Consider the following 18,525-nt stretch of genomic DNA (forward strand, 5'->3'; position numbering starts at 1 on the left):
TGGACACACTCATATGCATGTACATGTATGTAAAATACACATGCACTGTGTGGATGGGGGCAGTGAGGTGGTACATAGAAAGCTCTAGGACCTGTCTCCCAGAGTTGTTGTAAAGAGCAAATGAGATCATATTTGTGAGGCCGCGAACTTTGAAGTGTTAAAGATTGCAGGTTATTCATTTTTCAGAATTCGATTATGGGAACTGTACACGCATATTAGAGATCTGCTGTTATTGTTATCATCAAGTACATGCATAAATCAAGAGCCGGTTTACAATGAAATAAATTGGATTTGTTTTTTGTTATGTAAAGGTGAGGTCAAGACTATTCCATTTATTTAAATAAAAAAAACCCAAAAGGTTTCTTGAGGACAGAGAACACGATGAACTGTTAGGAAGGGCCAAGAAAGTTTCCCTGCGGTTAATCCTTGAAGGGAGCTAAGGTTCAAGAGAGACAGACACACAGAGAGAGACACACAGAGAGAGTTAGAGAGATGAAAAGAGAACGTTCCAGGTTCACGCAAGGGAAGACTAAGAGGTAGACCCAAGCCATGGCTAATCAGCTACTTTGGCTAGAAAGAAAGCAGATGTGTTTCAGAGAGGTCCAAAGGGGAGGCCTGGGCTAGAGAGTTTGGTCTTTATTCAGTTGCCAATGAAGAAGAGATCAGAGCCAGGTGATCTGACCGATATCAGACTCTTTCTACCACTGCAGGAAAAGTAAATGAAATGATCTGTTTTGTTAGGAAATAAGGAAAGAAATGATGGGATGAGTTGGGGTTCCAATCCAGACTCTGTTCTTCAATAGTTGTAGTAGGGCTACCCAGTCCAGTTTCCTTTAGGAATTCATCTTGTGAAACTAGATAGAAAAATCATGGCTCTGTAGATCTCCAAAACATCAACTGTTACTTTGAAATTGAGAGGGACTTTGACTAAACCATTTCTCCTTTCTGAGTCTTTTTCCAGAAAATGGGCATAATAGTAATCTAACCCTGTCTAATCCAAAATCAGAGTGGGGGCCACTGGGTCATTTACCAAGGGTGTTGGTGGTCAAAATTTAGAGGACAATGATGAAGGTCAGTGAGCAAGAGGGTCTTCTCTTCCTATCCCCAACAGGTCATGAGTCTTGAAGTCAAGACCTTCCATTACCAAATGAATTTCTTAAAAAGATGATGGGTGCTGGCCCTGGACTCTATGGCTATAAAGCCTCCTCACTAGGTGTCTGAGAAGATGCAAAAACATTTTCTGAAGGACACTATGACTGTAGAATGTGACACTAATGACCTGAAAGTTATTAAGACATGTAGGACATACTGTATTTGTTCCCAAAGATAGCCCACTTTGAAAATGAGTCAAAGGGGAGAGTATAAATGTCTACACTACTGCCTTCCATCATCTTGGCTGGATGCTAGAGGAACAAGGAACATTCGGATCAGCCCCAGTTGAGGAGGCAAGAGCCTGTTCTTTCCCTTCTCTTCTCCTCCCACATAGTCTTACCAAGTGTCCCAGACAACAAGGGCTCTTGGCTTTATCAAAAAGACTATTATGTCCAGTTCCGGAGGATGCTTTAAGAGTCCCCTACCCTACTTTGCTTTCTACCTTGGGGCAGTGCAAGAGAGATGGGGAATTTTACCCCAAGCCTGAATCATCACCTGGGTGATCCTGTACCCTTTAAGTTTTCTGGGCCTCAGTTTCCTCATCTGTAAATGAGAACAAGAGGTTCACATACAACCTACCTACCTCACAAAAATGTTTATGAGCAAAGTGTTTTGAAGAACTATAGAAACTTGAGTCATTAAGAAGCATTCTGAGATGGGGTGCCTCTGTCTTTTCCCTGAATCTCAATTTCCTCATCTATAAAATGAGGGTTGTTGGAATCAGCTCTAACTTTACAATTTCTACAATCCTATGCAAGTACAATAGATTGGTAGCCAGAAGACATGGGTTCAAACCTCAAGTTTGTCATATACTAGCTATGCAAACCTGGGCCTTTCATTTCCCTTCTTCAGGTCTCAGTTTACTTTTGTGAAAAATGGGGATAAACACCTTTGCACTCCCTCATCTCCCCGTAAAAATCACTTAGTCTAAGTTAAGGAAGAAGTACCACTATTTACTGGTGGAAGTAACTTCCACATTAGAAATTTTTCACATGGATGAAATCAGTGACTCAGACAAAAGCTTATTAAGTCCCAAGAATATGAGGAATCCGACTGTCATTAGAACAATTAGAACCATCTTTTCTTTAGCACTTTGAGGTTCCCAAAATGTTTTCCTCACATCAAGTCTGGATCTCAGTTTCCTAAATCTGTGGAGTGGGTGGTATAAATTATTATCCCCATTTTGGAGATGGAGAGAACTTGCCCATGGACCAATAAGATGTAAATAGCACTTGGATTCAGAGTGATGGTTCCTGAGCCAGGACCAGTGGGTTTTCACCATGTTTTGCTGCTTGTCCAACTAGGGGCAGGGACCTCTCTTGTTTCTTACTAAAGCACCTGGCAGAAGATTGAGCCCACACTTGAAGTTCAATAACCATTAACTGGATTGAATCATAAAAGAAAGAACAGTGTATTTGGAAGCTTCAGGATCTGAACTTACTTCCTCTATCTGTCCTAACTCAATGAACTAAAGAGAAAATTAACCAATTATTGTGACTTAACCCATCTACAATTTTATCCTCCTTTACAGCTTACAAAGCCTCTTTCCAAAAGAGGTGGGAATCATTAATTCAAGGTTTATTACCTCAATCTCCAGAGGGATAAATGTGGTTCAGCTAATAAAGTGACCTGCCCATGTTTTTCACTAATCTAGCAGAGACAGAATTTGAGTCTGTCTGTTTCCCCAATTCTAGCACCTTTATTTGAAAATTTGTCAAACAATTGGAGGGGAGAAGAAGGTGACCCAAGAAGGGTTTTCTCCAAGTGGTGGTTGTGGGGGGAGTGAGAGAATCCAGTGATGCAAATTAATAATAATAATAATAATAATAATAAATACTATCTGACTTTGTGCTAAGCCCTTTGTAATTATTATCTCATTTGATCTTCACAACAACTCTGGTAGGGACTACTGATATCCTCAATAAAGAAATGGATGTAAACAGAGGTTAAATGACTAGTCCAACAGCTGGTAGGTATCTGAGGCCACATCTGAACTCAGGTCTTTCTGTCTCCAAGTGCTCTGGCCTGTCTTTTGAAATGATAGACCTTTAAGAATCCACACTGAGAGTCTGAACAGACAAAAATAAAAGCCAGCGGTGTAAGCCTAGCTCAACTTGTGACTGGTTTATAGCTGAGATTTCACAAGCAAGTCCATGTCGCTGCTCCAAAAGAGAGACCCTGTCCAAACACTTATTCATTATTTTACCTACAAATCCAGCAGCAAGACAGTTAGGGTTAGGAAAACTTGAACGAATCAGGAATCCCTGTGAAGAGAACCGAAGTCAGGAGGTACTTTAGGGAAAGAAAACCTAACTCCTTTGTTCCTTCCCTTTTCTCATAATCTACTTCCTGAGCATAGCCTCTGAGAAAGGGCTTGGGGGAGGGGGGCATCCGTATAGCCAAATTAACTCATTTCATCAATTTGCGCTCTCTTCCGGACTTTTCTGACAGCCGCTCCATGAGGCTGTAAAACTGATGAATTTGCATGAAAGAGGAAGGCTGGGTGAGTGATTTGGGGATGAGGTCCTGGGGATGGGGACTGCCATAACTCAGAATCCCTGTGGATGGGAGGATGCCGCAGTGGGAGCAGCTCTGGATGGGAGGAATGGCCACGCTGCAGTCAGCCAGCCTGGAATGGCAATCAATCATCCAGGTGTTTGTGGGCACTTCTGGATCCTCCCTGCCTGAAGTGTTTGGCCCAGGATGCCATCCCTGGTCTGTTCTGTTCCTGCCAGTCTGAAAAAGCAAAGACCCCCTTCCCTTAACCCCAACCAATCTTCTCCAAACAGGAGCACACAAAGACAGGTAGCAAAGGGAAAGAGGGATTTCCAGGGGGAGAGACAATGCCCTTCCCAGCTCCTCTCAGATGCACGCTAACTCTCGCTATGTGATTAACCCCTTCTGGGATGTTGCTTTGAACACCAAAGCTGCCAAGGCCTGGAAGGGTCAACGATAAGAAATCTCAGCATCACAGATCTAGAGGAAAAGGTCATCTAGTCCTTATTTTACCAATGAGGAAACTGAGGCCTAAAGCAGTAATGGATTGCCCAAGATCACACAGATTGAAAGATGTTAGGATCATAGATGGTTCACAGGAATCTCAGAGGTTGTCTCAAGTTTTACAAATGAGGAAACTGAGTCCTAGAGCAGGGACAAGCTCAAGGTCATGAAGTGGCATTAAGCACTTCTCCCTGTTTTGTGATGTGTAAAATAAAATCCACAGAACTAAAATGAAATCAGTTACATGGAAAAAGAAATATCAAAATTCTGAAATAAAAGTCCACAAACTTCAGGTTAAGAAGCCCTGATCCAATGACTATTTTTCTCTCTTAATCTGTATGCTCAAGAAAGCAGAAAGAGCTCTACAGTATGAGCCCCCTGCTTAGAATACGCTGGGAGCACGCTAGACATTAGCCAATCAGTTGTGTCTCACCCCCTGCCACCTACATCATCTCCTTTCACCTGGATTCTGTCAGTCCCCTCCTCACTGGCCTCCCTGCCTCAGGTCTGTCCCCTTGCCTCCATAAGCTGCCAAAGTGCTGTCACTATAGCTCAGGGCTGACACCATCACTCTAATGCTCAAGAGCCTTCACTGGTTCCCTCTTGCTCCTAGGAGAAGATACCAGCTTCTCCCCATCCAGGGTTGCTGCCAAAATGTCGACTTGCTTTTCCTCCACTTCATCAGACTGTTGCCACCCTGGGGCTCTGGCAGTCCGCCCCTCTCTGATAGCTTGGAATTCTTAATGGTTTTCCAAGTTCAGCTCAGGTAGCCCCTCCTCCATGAAGCAGTTTCTGACCCCCAGCCCCAGTCATGTGTATTTTGTATTGACATGTCTGTGTAGATGCTGATTCTCATCAATAGTTTCTATGAAGCATGGGCACTGTTGGGCTCTGTCTTTGCAAAGTCAAAACTGAGAATGTTGGAGGGGCGTAAGAATTGCCAGACAAAATGAATTGGATTTCTGACTCCACATCAGGATCTGATGATTGCATCAGGACAGGCCAGAACACCTTCTGAAAAGTTATTTGGGGAGGGGGAAGAGAAGGGGCCCTCCCTGACATTGCTTTCTCTAAGGACCTTTCAGCAGGAAGGCTAATATTCTAACCATGTTGCTGTGATTGTTAGAAAAGTCCTTCCAGGCACAGTAATGCCCCCAAAGTGGCAGCAGTGCCCTAGTTGGATGGCCACATGAAGAAAAGATGAGCTAAGCCCCCCTCCCAAGTCTTGGAGAACACTAAAGTGCTGGGGGTGGGGAGGGAGGGGTGTCTTGGCCATACTAGTTTTGAGCCCAGACCATGAAGATGTTCAATAACTGGTGAATTCTGCAGAGTCTGCAACTAAAATGAGAAAAGGGCCTGACACTTGACCTTGGAGCAGACCCCTGTCATGGAGCCACCTGGCCAATGGCTCTCCCTGGGAAGCAGGGAGGGGCAAAGTGCTTAATGGAATAGAATGGGCCCTCCACTGACAGCTCCCTTTGATGGATGGTGGTGGTAAGTGAAGGGACTACTTTGGCATGAGCTCCAGTTTCATCTCCCAGGGTGGTCTACATCCCCCTGTGTGAGTACACATAGACACACAAGCCAGGGGCACATTTCAGTCACTCCTCGCAGGCCATGAGGATGGAAATAGCCAAAGGCAGAGTATGTCTCAGAGAGGAAAACCCTCTCTCCTTTGGTCCCTTGCTCAATGGGGCTGAGGGGTTAGGAAAGGAAATCTCTGCACTGGCCACCCACCCTGGGGAAAAATAGAAATGGATGGAAATCTTGGCTTCTGCCAGTTCATTCTTGCCCCAGCCAGTCTTACTGCTCAAATACTCACCCCCAAAAATGTAAAGAAAAATAAGAGAAAAATTAACAAAAAAATCCCTCTTCACTAATTCAATTTTAATATTTATTTTGGAAATTGATTGAATTATAGTACAGGAAACCCACTAAATTAGGCCAGTCGGAGTGATATATTTTTCTTCCTGAGAATATGGCACTATATATGATTCCATCTTTATTTTCCTTTGAGAGTTGATTAAAACTATGAAAATATCTTTCCCAATGTCACAATGGATTTGAGGTAAGATGAATGAGGCAAGGGAAAGGCCAATTATGTCAAGCAGATAAACTTTGGTCATTCTGTTCATTAGAGATTGGGGGGAAGAAGGAAAAAAAAATCTCAATTGGAGTTTGTTTGAACTGGCAAGAAGGCCAATTGTTTGTTCAGGTCTGCCTCCGCTTTCCAACCTCCATGTCGTCCCCTCCTATCAGATGGGCTCGCACCGAAGACCTCCCGACAGAAAATGGGCGCTGCTCATTTTGCAATGACTGGTACCGTCTGCTATTGACCATCTCATTATGCTGAGTTCCATTTATAAACATGGCTAACCGCGAAGTTTATGGAGACTTTTTTTGTGCAGCTTTAATAGGATATTGATCGAGAGCATGGCTGGAGTGGACTGCCATTGAATTGTGGAGCGGCAGACAAAAAGCAAGGTCACAGAAGCTGTTTGGTCTATGCCTGCAATCTATTTTTTATTATAATCTTTTTTCCCCTCCTTCTCTAATGTTGAAGCCCAAAGGGTCCATTTCAAACCTCAGTGCTAGTTAAGAAATGGGGACATTTTTTTAAAATGGTAATTTCTGCATGGCAGAGTCTTCTCATTACTAGGGTATCATTTAACAAGAGGAAAGAACCAATGGACCACTCATTCAAAGAAAATAAAAAGTTTAGGCTGGATTTATAGACATATATATATATGTATATATATATATGCCCACCTATATCTATATAGTATATATTTTCTAACTGCATATTTCTTCTCTATATAAAACATATTCCTATGTATTATACACATTCTATACAGATATGGGTAAACCTTTTTGTTTGCATATACACATTGTATGCATTAAAACTATACATGTATATAAATAAGTATATACATACATGTGGGTGTGGGTGTGTATGTGTGTGAAAAGTCTAGGACATGGCCTACAAATCTGAGTTTGTAGCATGGTGGAATGAAAAGACTGCTTAGTATGGAGGTAGAAGTTCAGGATTGGAAACTTGGCTCAGTTACATTCTACCTGTATGACCTTGGGAAAGTCATTTCCCTTTCTTTGGGTCAACAGCTATCAAAGAGGAGAGTTGGATCTGATATTCCCTGAAATCTCTTCTGGCTCTAAATGGATACTGAGAATCATGACCCCTCACACAATAGATAAGGAAAGGTCTCAGTGATATTGGACTCGGCTGAATTGAATTAAACTCCATCAGTTTAATTCTGAATTGGAAAAAAAAAATGATGGGGCATGATAAAAGGAGCTCTGGATTTGGAGTCAGAGGACTCAGCCTTTCCACTCTTTTTACCCCAGCTCTGTGTAAGCTTAGATAAACCAGAACTTCAGTTTCCTCTTCTTTAAAAATGGAGGCGATGACCTTGAAGGTCCCTTCCATTTTAGTCTAGTTCCTGTATGGGCTAGCTAGCTCCCCCATTAGAATGTAAGCTCTTTGAGGGCAGCTGTTGATTTAGCTTTTTCTTTGACTCTCTAGTCTTTCACACAAGGGCTGGTTCACGGGAAGAATTTAATAAATAAATGTCTGTTGATTAATTGATCGAGTTTTGCATCTCTAATACATCTACTTGGAATGAGGGAATAGCATTCTTTAGGAACACAAATCTACAGGTAAGACAGTACAAAATTGATTTAAAAAAAGAAATGCAAGGCAAATTGCACTAGCAACTTGGGAAAACTGGGAAAAGCTCCCCATGGGGGAGTGGGAGATATGAGCTGTGCTTTGAAGGAAGCAAAGAATCTGGGGAGAGGGAGGTAAGAAGGGAGAGAGCATTCCAGGCCTGGGGGGAGTCCACCTAAGCAAATAAATTTTTTTAGATAGATGAATTTCTATATTATATATAACCTATATAAATATAATAGAAATTTTTATCTTATATATGTAAATATATAATATATAATTTTATATATAAAATATAAATATATAAACAATTTATTTCTGAGCATTTTAACTGAGGTGAATCTCTCTTTGGCCATACTTTTCTGTTAATTGCTACAAATTGCTTTTCTTCAGCCACAGACTAAAAATGAGAAGGGGCACCCAGAGGCAGGTGCCCCAAAGTTCCTTCTAGGGAGGCCCCTGGAGGGCTTTGTTTTTGAGCTTCATTTAAACAGCTCCCAGAGCACAAGGAGGCTACCTGCTCAAGTGGGGGTGCAGCAGGAAGGCAGCAAGCTTCAAGGCCTGGAGCAGCCACTAGGGTGCCACCTCATGCCAGGCTGGAGATCTGACTGCGCTCCATTCATTCCCATGTCCCATTGACGAGGAGCTCTGGAATCTTGCAGTGAGCTTGGAGCCCAGGCCTGCTTGTGGCTGGGCCAGGACAATCCCGTGGCTGGGGCTCTAATAGATTCTGCAGTAAGGCAACCGGAACCCCAAACCAAGCTGGGTCACTGGGAGGGCTTTTTCACACCCAGAGAACCCACTGCTGGCTCAGAGCACCCTGGCTTTATCCAAATTCCTGGGCCCTGAAGTCATCCTCAGCCTGGGAGTTTACTTAACCCTTGCAGCTTCTGAGGATGAAGAAACCGCGGGGAGAGAAGAAAAACCCATGCAGCTCGGAGCCACAATGCCCAGTGTGTGGGCCTGTGGTTTCCCCTCCCTCTCCCAGTGAAGCATCGGAGGGCTTAAAAAGCTCTCCTCCAACTTCGAGTCTGACCGAGTCAGCACTTTTGAAGGAAGTGGGTAGAGAGGAGGGAATTTTTCAGAGGACATTTGCATTAGGAAAGCAAGTTGACAGGCTAACATCTATAGATACACACCCACACACAATGGGTAAGGCTGGCTACAGAGTAAAATGAAGCTGTGGATGGAAGGATGGATGGATGGAGGGAGGGAGGGATGCATAGGTAGATGTTTGGGTGGATGAAAGGATGGGTGTTGAATGGATGGAGGGACAGATGGATAGATGGAAGAATGGACAGACATTGGATGGATGGATGGATGGATAGATGTTTGGGTAGATGGAAGGAAGGGTGGTTGGGGCTGATCAGTAAGTAAGCTTATAAGAAAAAATTAGACTGTGTCAAATGCATGGGAAACAGACCAATCCAAGAAGGCCTCCTTGAGAAGTCTTTGTTTGAGAATGCACCATCGGGCAAGAGCATTTCTCAACAGATGGTTCCTGTCTCTTTGCTCATGATAATATGCAAAAACAACTTTAGGGATTCTGTAACACACAGAAAGCCAGAGATGATTCTTCTTTGGCTTAGATATAAATTCAGTGCAGGGGAAAGAGAGCAGACTTTAGAGGTTTGGAGTTCTTGGGTTGGAATTCAGTTTCTCACTCCTTCTCTGTGCACTCTAATGTCCAGGGGATGTATAACCCAGGGACAAGGGTTAGGCTCATAGATTTAAAAACCAACAAGTTCAAATCCCATTATTTTACAAATGAGGAAAATGAGGAATAGAGCAGTTATGGGACCTGTCTATGGCACACAGGGACCCAGAGCTTCAAACTCTGGGGTCAGGGCTTTTTTGATTAACAAGCATCTATTCAATGCTTAGTATGGGCCAAGTACTGTGGTTTCAACTGTAATTATACTAGCTACAACACTTGGAGAGATTCAGATTGCTTTATGTTGTGTCCTTTGTTCATCCCATCAGCCATGGTGGGACAAATTGACCATTTCCAGTTTGGAGGTGAGGAAACTGAGTTTCAGTGACTGGCTCCTGGGCTTGTGTCTCAATCAGGATTTGAACCCAGATCTTCCTGCATCTGAACCCATAGGCAAAGTCCAAATTTCTATTCATACTCAGCTCTCTGAGACTCCAATTTTCTCACTTGTGAAATAGAAGTGATAATGGGTGGTGATGCAAGAAGGGCTTTGTGAACACAATGTGAGTTAAGATAGGGCAGGGACAGGATATTCTTTGATGAGGAAACACCATCCACAATGCAGATTGACATCTCTGCAGCTTTGATTGTAAGAGAGTGGTTCAGAACCCTGAGATTCTAAGTAATTAGCCCTGGATCACACAGGCAAGATTGGAACCCAGGTTTTCCTGACTTCCTAGCCAGCTTTCTATTATCATGGCAATCACAAGAGTCTTTCCTGACTCCCCCCTTTGAATTATTATGCATTTATATACTTATGGGTGGACAAATTGTTTTTTACAATAAAATAGAAGATCCTTGAGGGTGGGCTCTAGTTAATTTACATCATTATATTCCAAGCATAGAAGTGGCCCTCATGGTATGTAGAGTCATGAAGACCTGAGTTCAAATTTGTCCTCAACACTTACTAGGTAAGTCACTTTATCCTGTTTGCCTCAGTTTCCTCATCTGTAAAATGAGCTGGAGAAGGAAATAGTCAAACCCCTCTAGCATCTTTGTCAAGAAAACCCCAAATGAGGTCATAAAGAGCTGGACATGACTGAAACAACTGATCACCAACAATCCCCAGCACAGTATCAGGAACATGAGCAAACCTTCCTAAATGCTGCTGAATTATCATCATTTCTATTACACAATCTCCTTTCTGCCTCCCACTGAAACTTCAGCAACACTGAAATTTTCCATGCCACCATTAACCATGTAATTACTTAGGAAAATTGAGTGTTGATCGACTAAGTGACTGATTTCAACCAAAATGGGGCTAATCCAGAAATGCAGAGGTGGGAGGAATTCCATGGTATTCCTGGAGAGTGAATAACCCAGACGTCCTAACCTCACTGGCTGAGTGATGAATGGAAGCCAGGGTTAGCTTGGGGATTTTCCCTCTTTCCCTCTTTCTTTCAGACTCCTGATCTTTGCAAAACTGGGGCTTCTCGAGGTGGCCAGAGGGAGCCCCTGATTCCATCTCCTCAGGGTCCCTGGTCCAGGGACCATTGGGTCAGGCCCGGTTCTGGTGCTAGGTAGAGGCAGCCTGCTGGCTGCCCCAGTACCTCAGCGCTTGTGTACTGGAGCCAGCAGCCCTCCCTTGGGTCCCACATTTAGGGAACCCTATTAAAAACGACAAACTTTATACAGTTAGTCTCCAGTGCTGCCTAATGAGGGAGGATGGAAAGAGTAGGGGGCCAATTAGAAGAAACAGGAGAAGCTCTGAAAACAGATCTTGAACTGAAAATGAAGGGGAAGGCAAATAACAATGATATCCAGTTCAAATGCTCATTGAACTAATACTACAAAGCCTCTAGAATCCAGGAAATGCAAAAATCCTAAAGATCTGTCTCCTCCTCCCTATCTCTACCCCAACCCTCACATCCGTGGATGCCTTCAAATTACTTTAAATATCTTAAATGTGCCTATTTGTTGATATCCCCATGGGAACTTGAGCTTTCTGAGGGCAGGGGCTGTTTCTGCCTTTCTCCCCCACCAGGCCTGGACTGTCTAAAGACTTAATAAATGCAAGTGGATTGATTAATTGACTGGCAACACTGCAGAGAAAGTGTTAACCTCCATTGGTGAAGAGAGTCTCCCTAACTGGAAGTTCCCTAGATCAGGGAAATCTGGGGTCAGGTTCTCTATCCATGCCAGCAGAAGACCTAGAGTCTATTGGGCGGCTCCTCTGTGGGTCATCCCAGAGGGCTAGAAGGATGGATGGTCTGGGAAAAGCCACGCTATGAGCTCACTGATGCATCCAAGTGGTGAGCATAACCACTCCAGGATTCCCCAGGGTGGCCCATTGCAGGTGCTAGAGCTAAGGCCTTAGAAATAATTTCTTGCCTCTACCACAGTAATGGCAGCATCCTTAAGTGGTACTTTTCTGGAAGGTGCCTGGCCTCCGAAATGTTACCCAAGGGATTGTCATTGTTTGTAAGCTAAAGGGTGCTCTTGAAAAATCCCTGGATGGGCTTGGCTTAATGGACCCTGGGTGGGAGGGGTGGGAGCCTCATGGGAGGTATAGACCTCAACCTAGTCCAACACCATCGTTATAATCAGCAAGAGGCGGGGTTGGATTGCATCCTGGATAGATAGAAGGATGCAAAACTAAAGATGAAATCTTGAACTGCAAGGAGCTCAAAACATCAATATCAGGGTCCCAGGACCAATACAGATCCACCAGAACATTTCTCCAGGCTGAGCTCCCTCCACTTTCCCTGGATCTGTGAGCTTGCTGTTGGGAGGCTCGAAGAATGTATCCATGCCAACCCAACCTTGGTCATGCCCTTCCTTCCCACATTTCCTCCCATCATTTCACTCCAGGAGATGCATCCACCAACCTGGGGACCTTTCTCCCTTTCTCTTGACCCTGGGGTGTTACAGGAGTACTCTTGGGTTCTCTATTTGTCATTCTTGATACTTGGTCAGACCACATACTTATTCCCCCCAGAGAAAACAAAACAAAAACAATCGAAGTAATTTGAACAGAATTCTTTCTAGTCACCTTTCTCCCCATTAATTAGTTTCCAGATTGAAAAGCCCTGGGAGGGTTTTTTTTTTAAATTTTTAAAGGTAGACTATGGTAGCAAGAAGTGAGAAACAAAACAAAAACAGCAGAATAGAACAGAGACCCTGAGTTTGAGTTTCCTTACTGCTTGTGGGACCTAGGCCAAATCACTTCTCTTCTCTAGACCTAAAGATGAGGCAACTGTGTATACAGGCATTAATATTATCTCCTCACCTTCAGTATTCTTTGTCTTATATCGTGTTACCTATCTCATTTATAAAATGGAAGTGACAATGATGTATGCTACGTTAAGTAGGTGACAGTAGGAGTTCTATGCCATACCATGACCATGTGTAAGTTTCTTAACTCCAGGCCTCAGTTTCCTCATCTGTAAAATAAGGGAGTTGGACTAGATGACGTCTGAGGTCCTTCCATGCTCTCATCTAGAGCACTGATCCTCTTAAGCTTTCCGTCTTAACCTTGCTCCTAAGCACCCCCACACCACCCCAGTAGGAAAATAAATAGGAGTCCTCCTTTATCTTTTAACCACTTCCCTCTGCTGCCTCTGAGCTACTCAGATCACTGTCATACCCAATTGCATCCTGCCACCTCCTCTTTTCCTGGCCATCTGTGCTCTACTTTCCCTAGTCCTGTGGTTCCCACAGATGTGCCATCTTGGTCATGGTGCAAAATGAGTCAGATATCAGAGCAGGAAGAATCAAGGACCTTCCATGGAAGCAAGGGAAAAATCAGGGGCCACTGATGGGAACGGGATGATCTAGGGCTTCTGGGTCCTCTATCCAGCCAGTGAAGTTGAGACAAGAATCCTATGTTAAGTTGGAAAGTAAACAAGTGAACAACAGAGGGCTTCCTTTTCCATGGGATTGTATAATCAGAGCAGGTGCAGCTCTTTTAGTTTTGTGATAAAGAAACACTCATGCAGTGACATGTCCAAGGTAACAAGATTACAAGTGGCCAAAGCAGGATTCCAAATCCTCTGATCTCAAATCTAAGTTTCTAATCACTTGAATTATTCAGGGCCCTTGATATCTTTGACAATCATCTCTCTCTTTGTCTCTGACCTCTAGTAGAGGAATACGACCATTTTTATATTTATTCTTTTATTCTAATTTTTGCCTTTTTCTTTTAAAGAATACAACCAAACACATATTCTGAGGACCTTAAAGGACCTAGACCAATATCGACATCTTAGTTCTCAAAGCCTAAACAACACTGAGTAAGAAGGATTAGCCTTGTTCTGCCTGACTCCTTTGGGCATCCAAAATGACGTACCAAACAAGGGCTGTACTGCTGTATTTATCTTTCCCCTCCTTGGGAGTAGAATGGCCAAATTATAGTGTATGGGTGAATTAATTCACTTTTCTTGCAGAATGGAAGGAAATTCCAAGGAGGCAGAGGAAAGATGTCCAAAACTTCCAGCTTTTCCAACGTAACATGCTTGTTCATAAAATCAGGCCTCCCTTTCTTCTCCTCCCATCCCCTCCTGATATGCACAAAGTAGATCTTCAAGATAAGGGTAGGGCACCGCTTGTCAGATTTGGGACTCTGGAGTTCCCTTTGGACTATGAGATTCTGAGACTCATTGGTCCAAAAGATATAGTTCACCTTTCAACTGGGAGCAGTTTAACCTGAGTTAAATAGCAAGCATTTATTAATCACCTTCTGTATATCAGACATTGGGATCACAAAATAATAAAAGGGATAAAACAAGGGCTGGCTGAAAGGGTGTGTGTGTGTGTTCTCCAATCTCATGCTTGGGCGGTCTGGATTATGGCACAGCAAACATCCAATGGATGCACCTCTGGATCAGAGAGGCAGGGGGGTGACAGGCACTCTTAATCCCCTGTCGCTAGTGAGTATTGGCAGACTGGTGACGATCTTCTAACAGGGGGGCATTCATGCTGTGGGTATTAGCATTCCTTAAAGGTCAAAACCAAATCTTTTTTACAAAGCAGAATGTCTCAGGAATTGGAGAAAGCTCCCAGATTTCCTCCACTACTCCCTTTAGAAGAGGAAACTGGAGAATCCATTCATTGCAAAGGATCACAGAGCAAATGCCGAAAAGTACCTTACAGGTCATCTCATCCAACATTCTTTTGTTTTACAGATGAGGAAAGTGAGGCTAAGAATGAGTGGTTAAGTAACTTGACAAACACAGGTCATGGATGAAGACCTAGGTGGAGGCAGTGTCTGGAGCACAAGACTTAGACTCAGGAAGACACAGAGTTTGAATCCTGCCTCAGATACTTACTAGTGGTGTGACCCTTAACTCGTGTCTGCCTCAGTTTCCTCGAGAGCAAACTTGAGGTGGATAATAACATGCACCTCCCAGGGCTATTTTTTTCCAGGATAAAAGAGGGGAATAGTTGTAAAGTGTAATATGTAAATGTAAAAGCTAGCTGTTATATTAACTGTCATTCAACCTCTCTAATTAGGATTTCACTTCTTTTTCCCAGGACTCCCATCAATATAGCATTTAACTTTTCCTGATTTAAACTCTTGGCTGTCATCAGACTGTATTCTTCCAAGGAATCGAGAGTGAAGTTGGAAAGTTTTGAGGACCCCTGGGGGTGTAGGGAATGAAGGAGTCCAAAGTCAGCAGACATGGGTAGGCAGTAGGGGGACAGTACTTACTCTGGGACACTCTGACTAGCTCAGTCACACTGAACACCCCCGAAGTGACGAAACTGTCCTGGAAGCCCAAGTGTCCTAGAGAGAAAACAGAAGGAAAAGGTCATCAACAGAAGAGCTGTGGGCAGAAACTGACCCCACCTCGAGCTCTGTCTCCCAATCATGAAGCATGTGATGGAAACCTCGCTTCCGACTAGGCCGGAACCGTTGATTCTGGGGGAGGACTCCGCCAGAAAACCCCATGCGGGACGTCTTGTGGTTAAGTCTGCAGGTTATGGGAAGTGAACATGACCCAGCAGTGACAGGATGATTTTGCAATGGTAAAGAAATTCAACAGGAAACCTGAAACAAAGGTCCACTTCAATAAATGGTTACCTTGCATGACCTCCGTGACTTAACAATGAGAAAGAAAGCATCGTATGTCGGAATGGCGGGGGGAGAGCTCACTGCTATAATCGTTTTAAACAGGATTCTCTAAAGGAACATCTGATCGAGATTATCTACCCATTCATTCAAAGGAAACAAGACTTAAAGATGGGCTCTTCATTTTTCAGAGGTTGGGGTGGGGAAGGGAGAAGGGGGGGGGTTCTTGAAATAGCTGCTGAAAAAAGTAAAGAAATAAATAAACCCTCCCATTTTAAAAACAATTTTTCCTCCCCCCCTTACAAACATAATCCATTTACTAATTTTTTTTGGGGGGTAACAATTAGTTTCTTGAATTTTCTTTTGTTTTCATTTATAGGTTAAAATCAATCTGTTAATTAAAAATTTTTAACTTTATCTGCTTTAGACTTTGAGTTTCCTAATTTTTAACTATAATCTGTTATCTCACTTCATTTTTACTGTAGAACAAAAGAAAACTGGTTTGAATGGCATGAGAACTGCACATTCATGATGGATTTTGCTCTGAAAATGATGGGATTCTATCTATCTTTCACATTCTCTAGGATCTGGTTACAAGTTATACACATCTCTGGAAAATCACCTTCAGTGACCATTTTTAAAATTAAGTTCAGAGGAGATATTTCCAAGGTTCTTAAAAGAAACACAAAAATCACAATTACCCTGCGGGAGAAGCAGTAGATATTTTCAGGTTAACTTGATAAAAAATATCCACATAGACTGTAAACTTCTGGAGCCCAGGGGATTTTTTTTTTTTAAATTGGATCATTGCCTAAGCACAGAACTGGCACTTAATTAGTTTTAAAATACATTTTATTGATGCCTTTTGTCTTTAAATCACAATCATTTGGGGAGGAAAAAAGCTGCCTCCCCCTCCTTTACATTGAACCCACCTTTGAAAAATAAGCAAAAATTCCCTATGAATAGAGCTGACAATGTTTATACAAAATTCTGTCCCTATCCTCTGCCTTTCCACCATAAGGAGAAAAGAAAATATTTCATCATCTGCTCTCTGAGACTATCCCAGATTTTAGCTTCTTTTTAATGACTTTTTTCATTGACATTGCTATAGCCTTATATTTATCATTATCTGCGTTCTACCTATTTTACTCTGTATCAACTCGAACAAGTCTTCCTGTGTTTTTCTAACACCTCCCATCCCGTATATCTCACTGAAAATCATATGCCATTATTTGTCTAAATCACTGCTTCTCCTCCCTCCCATCCCACCCATTCCCCTATTGACAGGCATTCATTTTGTTTCCTTTTCTTTACCCCAAGAAATAATCACCAATAATACTCTGGTATAAACTGGATCTTTGTATTTGTGTTTGATGTCTTCAGGCTAGAAAAGGATCCATTAGTCCAAAGGTATGAAAAGTTAGCAACTTCTATTTATCTTGCAAGAAAGGTTGGGCCAATTCACAGTTCTAACAGTACTGTACTGTCTGTCTGTCTGTCTCTCTCTCTTTCCATCACCTCCCCTCCATGACCATTCCTATTTCTTGTGCAGGATGTCAAGAGACATATCAGAGTGATTTTCTTTAAACTTCTATTTCTATTAATTATTTCAAAAAAGTCATTTATACTTTGCAATTTTTCTGTTGAAAACTTTTTTTGGTGACTGAGACAATGGTTTTTGGAGTTAAATAGTTGTATCAATTCCCTATATGTCTTGGATATCAAACTTCTATCAGGAATAGTTGACAAAAAGTTCTCTTCCTCCTCTACAACCAATATTATTCTTTTATTAATCTTCACTGATTTGTTTGTACAAAAGCTTTTAAAATTTTATGTAAATGAAATTGTTTTGTTTGTCTCTACCAATATTTTCCATCCTTTGTTTGGTTAAGAATTTTTCTCTTAGTAAGAGTTGTGAAAGGGCCTTCTTCCTATTCTCTAATGTGACCTTTTACATTCTAATGACTGTTCATCAAACTCAATTAAATAAGAGATATGTCATGGTTCTAACAACATATAGGATAAAGACAATATTATCCGGTTAACTCTAGTGTCTTTCTAGAAAGGTCTAACTAACATAAACAGAGTATACACCAATAAAACATCCAGCAATCAGCACTCATAGAGGCAATTATTATACTTTGGAGAAGCTTTAAATGGACCTGCCTTTTATTTAAAAAAATGATTTGCTTTTTATACAGTTTGCCCTCACCCTCAGGAAGGAGTCTGGACTTCTGATTTTTCACTAGAATTGGGAAATCTCACCTGAGGAAATTCTCTCAACAACTGCAGGCTGGTGCCTTTGATTATAACCTAGAGTCTTAAGAATTGATGGGGACCCTGAGAAGTGAGAGACACAACCAATCATAGTGAGATACAGGATGGGAACTACAGCCTTCTTTTATCTGATGTCAGCTCTCTATTCACTTACATCACATTGGTGGCTCTCCCTGGGGTTCTACTTTATAGGAGACATTGTTCTTGGAATCCAAAAGAAAATTTTTATATATTTTTGCATCTCAAGCCCAGAAACTTATTTTATAGAAAATCCACTTTGTGTGTGTGTGGGGGGGGGGGTGTTTAGGGGCAGGGGGGAGGATGATTTTTATTTAAGCAAGTCATTTTCTTTTTTTAAAACAATTCCATTTCATGGGACTAACGGAGTCAGTTGCATCATACAAAAACCAACTCAGGTTGGGCAAGTTTTATTTGACTTATATTTAGTAAGGGCCAGAGGCATCAGCCACTGGATTAGGGGAGCTGAGAAGGAAGAGTTTCTCAAACTAAGTTTTGGCATCAAGGACCAAAAAGGGTTTGTCTAGTGGGGCCCTGTGAGCTTTAGCCCGAGCCAAGCCCACGGGCCATCACAAAGGAATTTTGCCACAGTTTATGTTAAGAGTTTGACTTAGAATACAGAGCCACATAATAGCAAGGAAATTCATCGTGAAGGCTGAAAATCCCTGG

The 18,525-nt window shown here is 42.4% G+C and overlaps 1 protein-coding gene across 5 annotated transcripts in view; it reads right to left on the reverse strand.

The window, feature by feature from the left end:
• Positions 1-18,525, reverse strand: part of NFIA (nuclear factor I A) — a 690,308-nt gene that overhangs the window by 132,466 nt on the left and 539,317 nt on the right. For all 5 annotated transcript variants that reach the window (XM_074221294.1, XM_074221297.1, XM_074221295.1 and 2 more), the window contains one exon: positions 15,202-15,276. In XM_074221294.1, the coding sequence (XP_074077395.1) occupies positions 15,202-15,276 (75 nt within the window). The remainder of the gene's footprint in view (positions 1-15,201; positions 15,277-18,525) is intronic.

Source organism: Macrotis lagotis, chromosome 2 (genome assembly GCF_037893015.1).
Source record: "Macrotis lagotis isolate mMagLag1 chromosome 2, bilby.v1.9.chrom.fasta, whole genome shotgun sequence".
NCBI classification, from domain to species: Eukaryota; Metazoa; Chordata; class Mammalia; order Peramelemorphia; family Peramelidae; genus Macrotis; species Macrotis lagotis.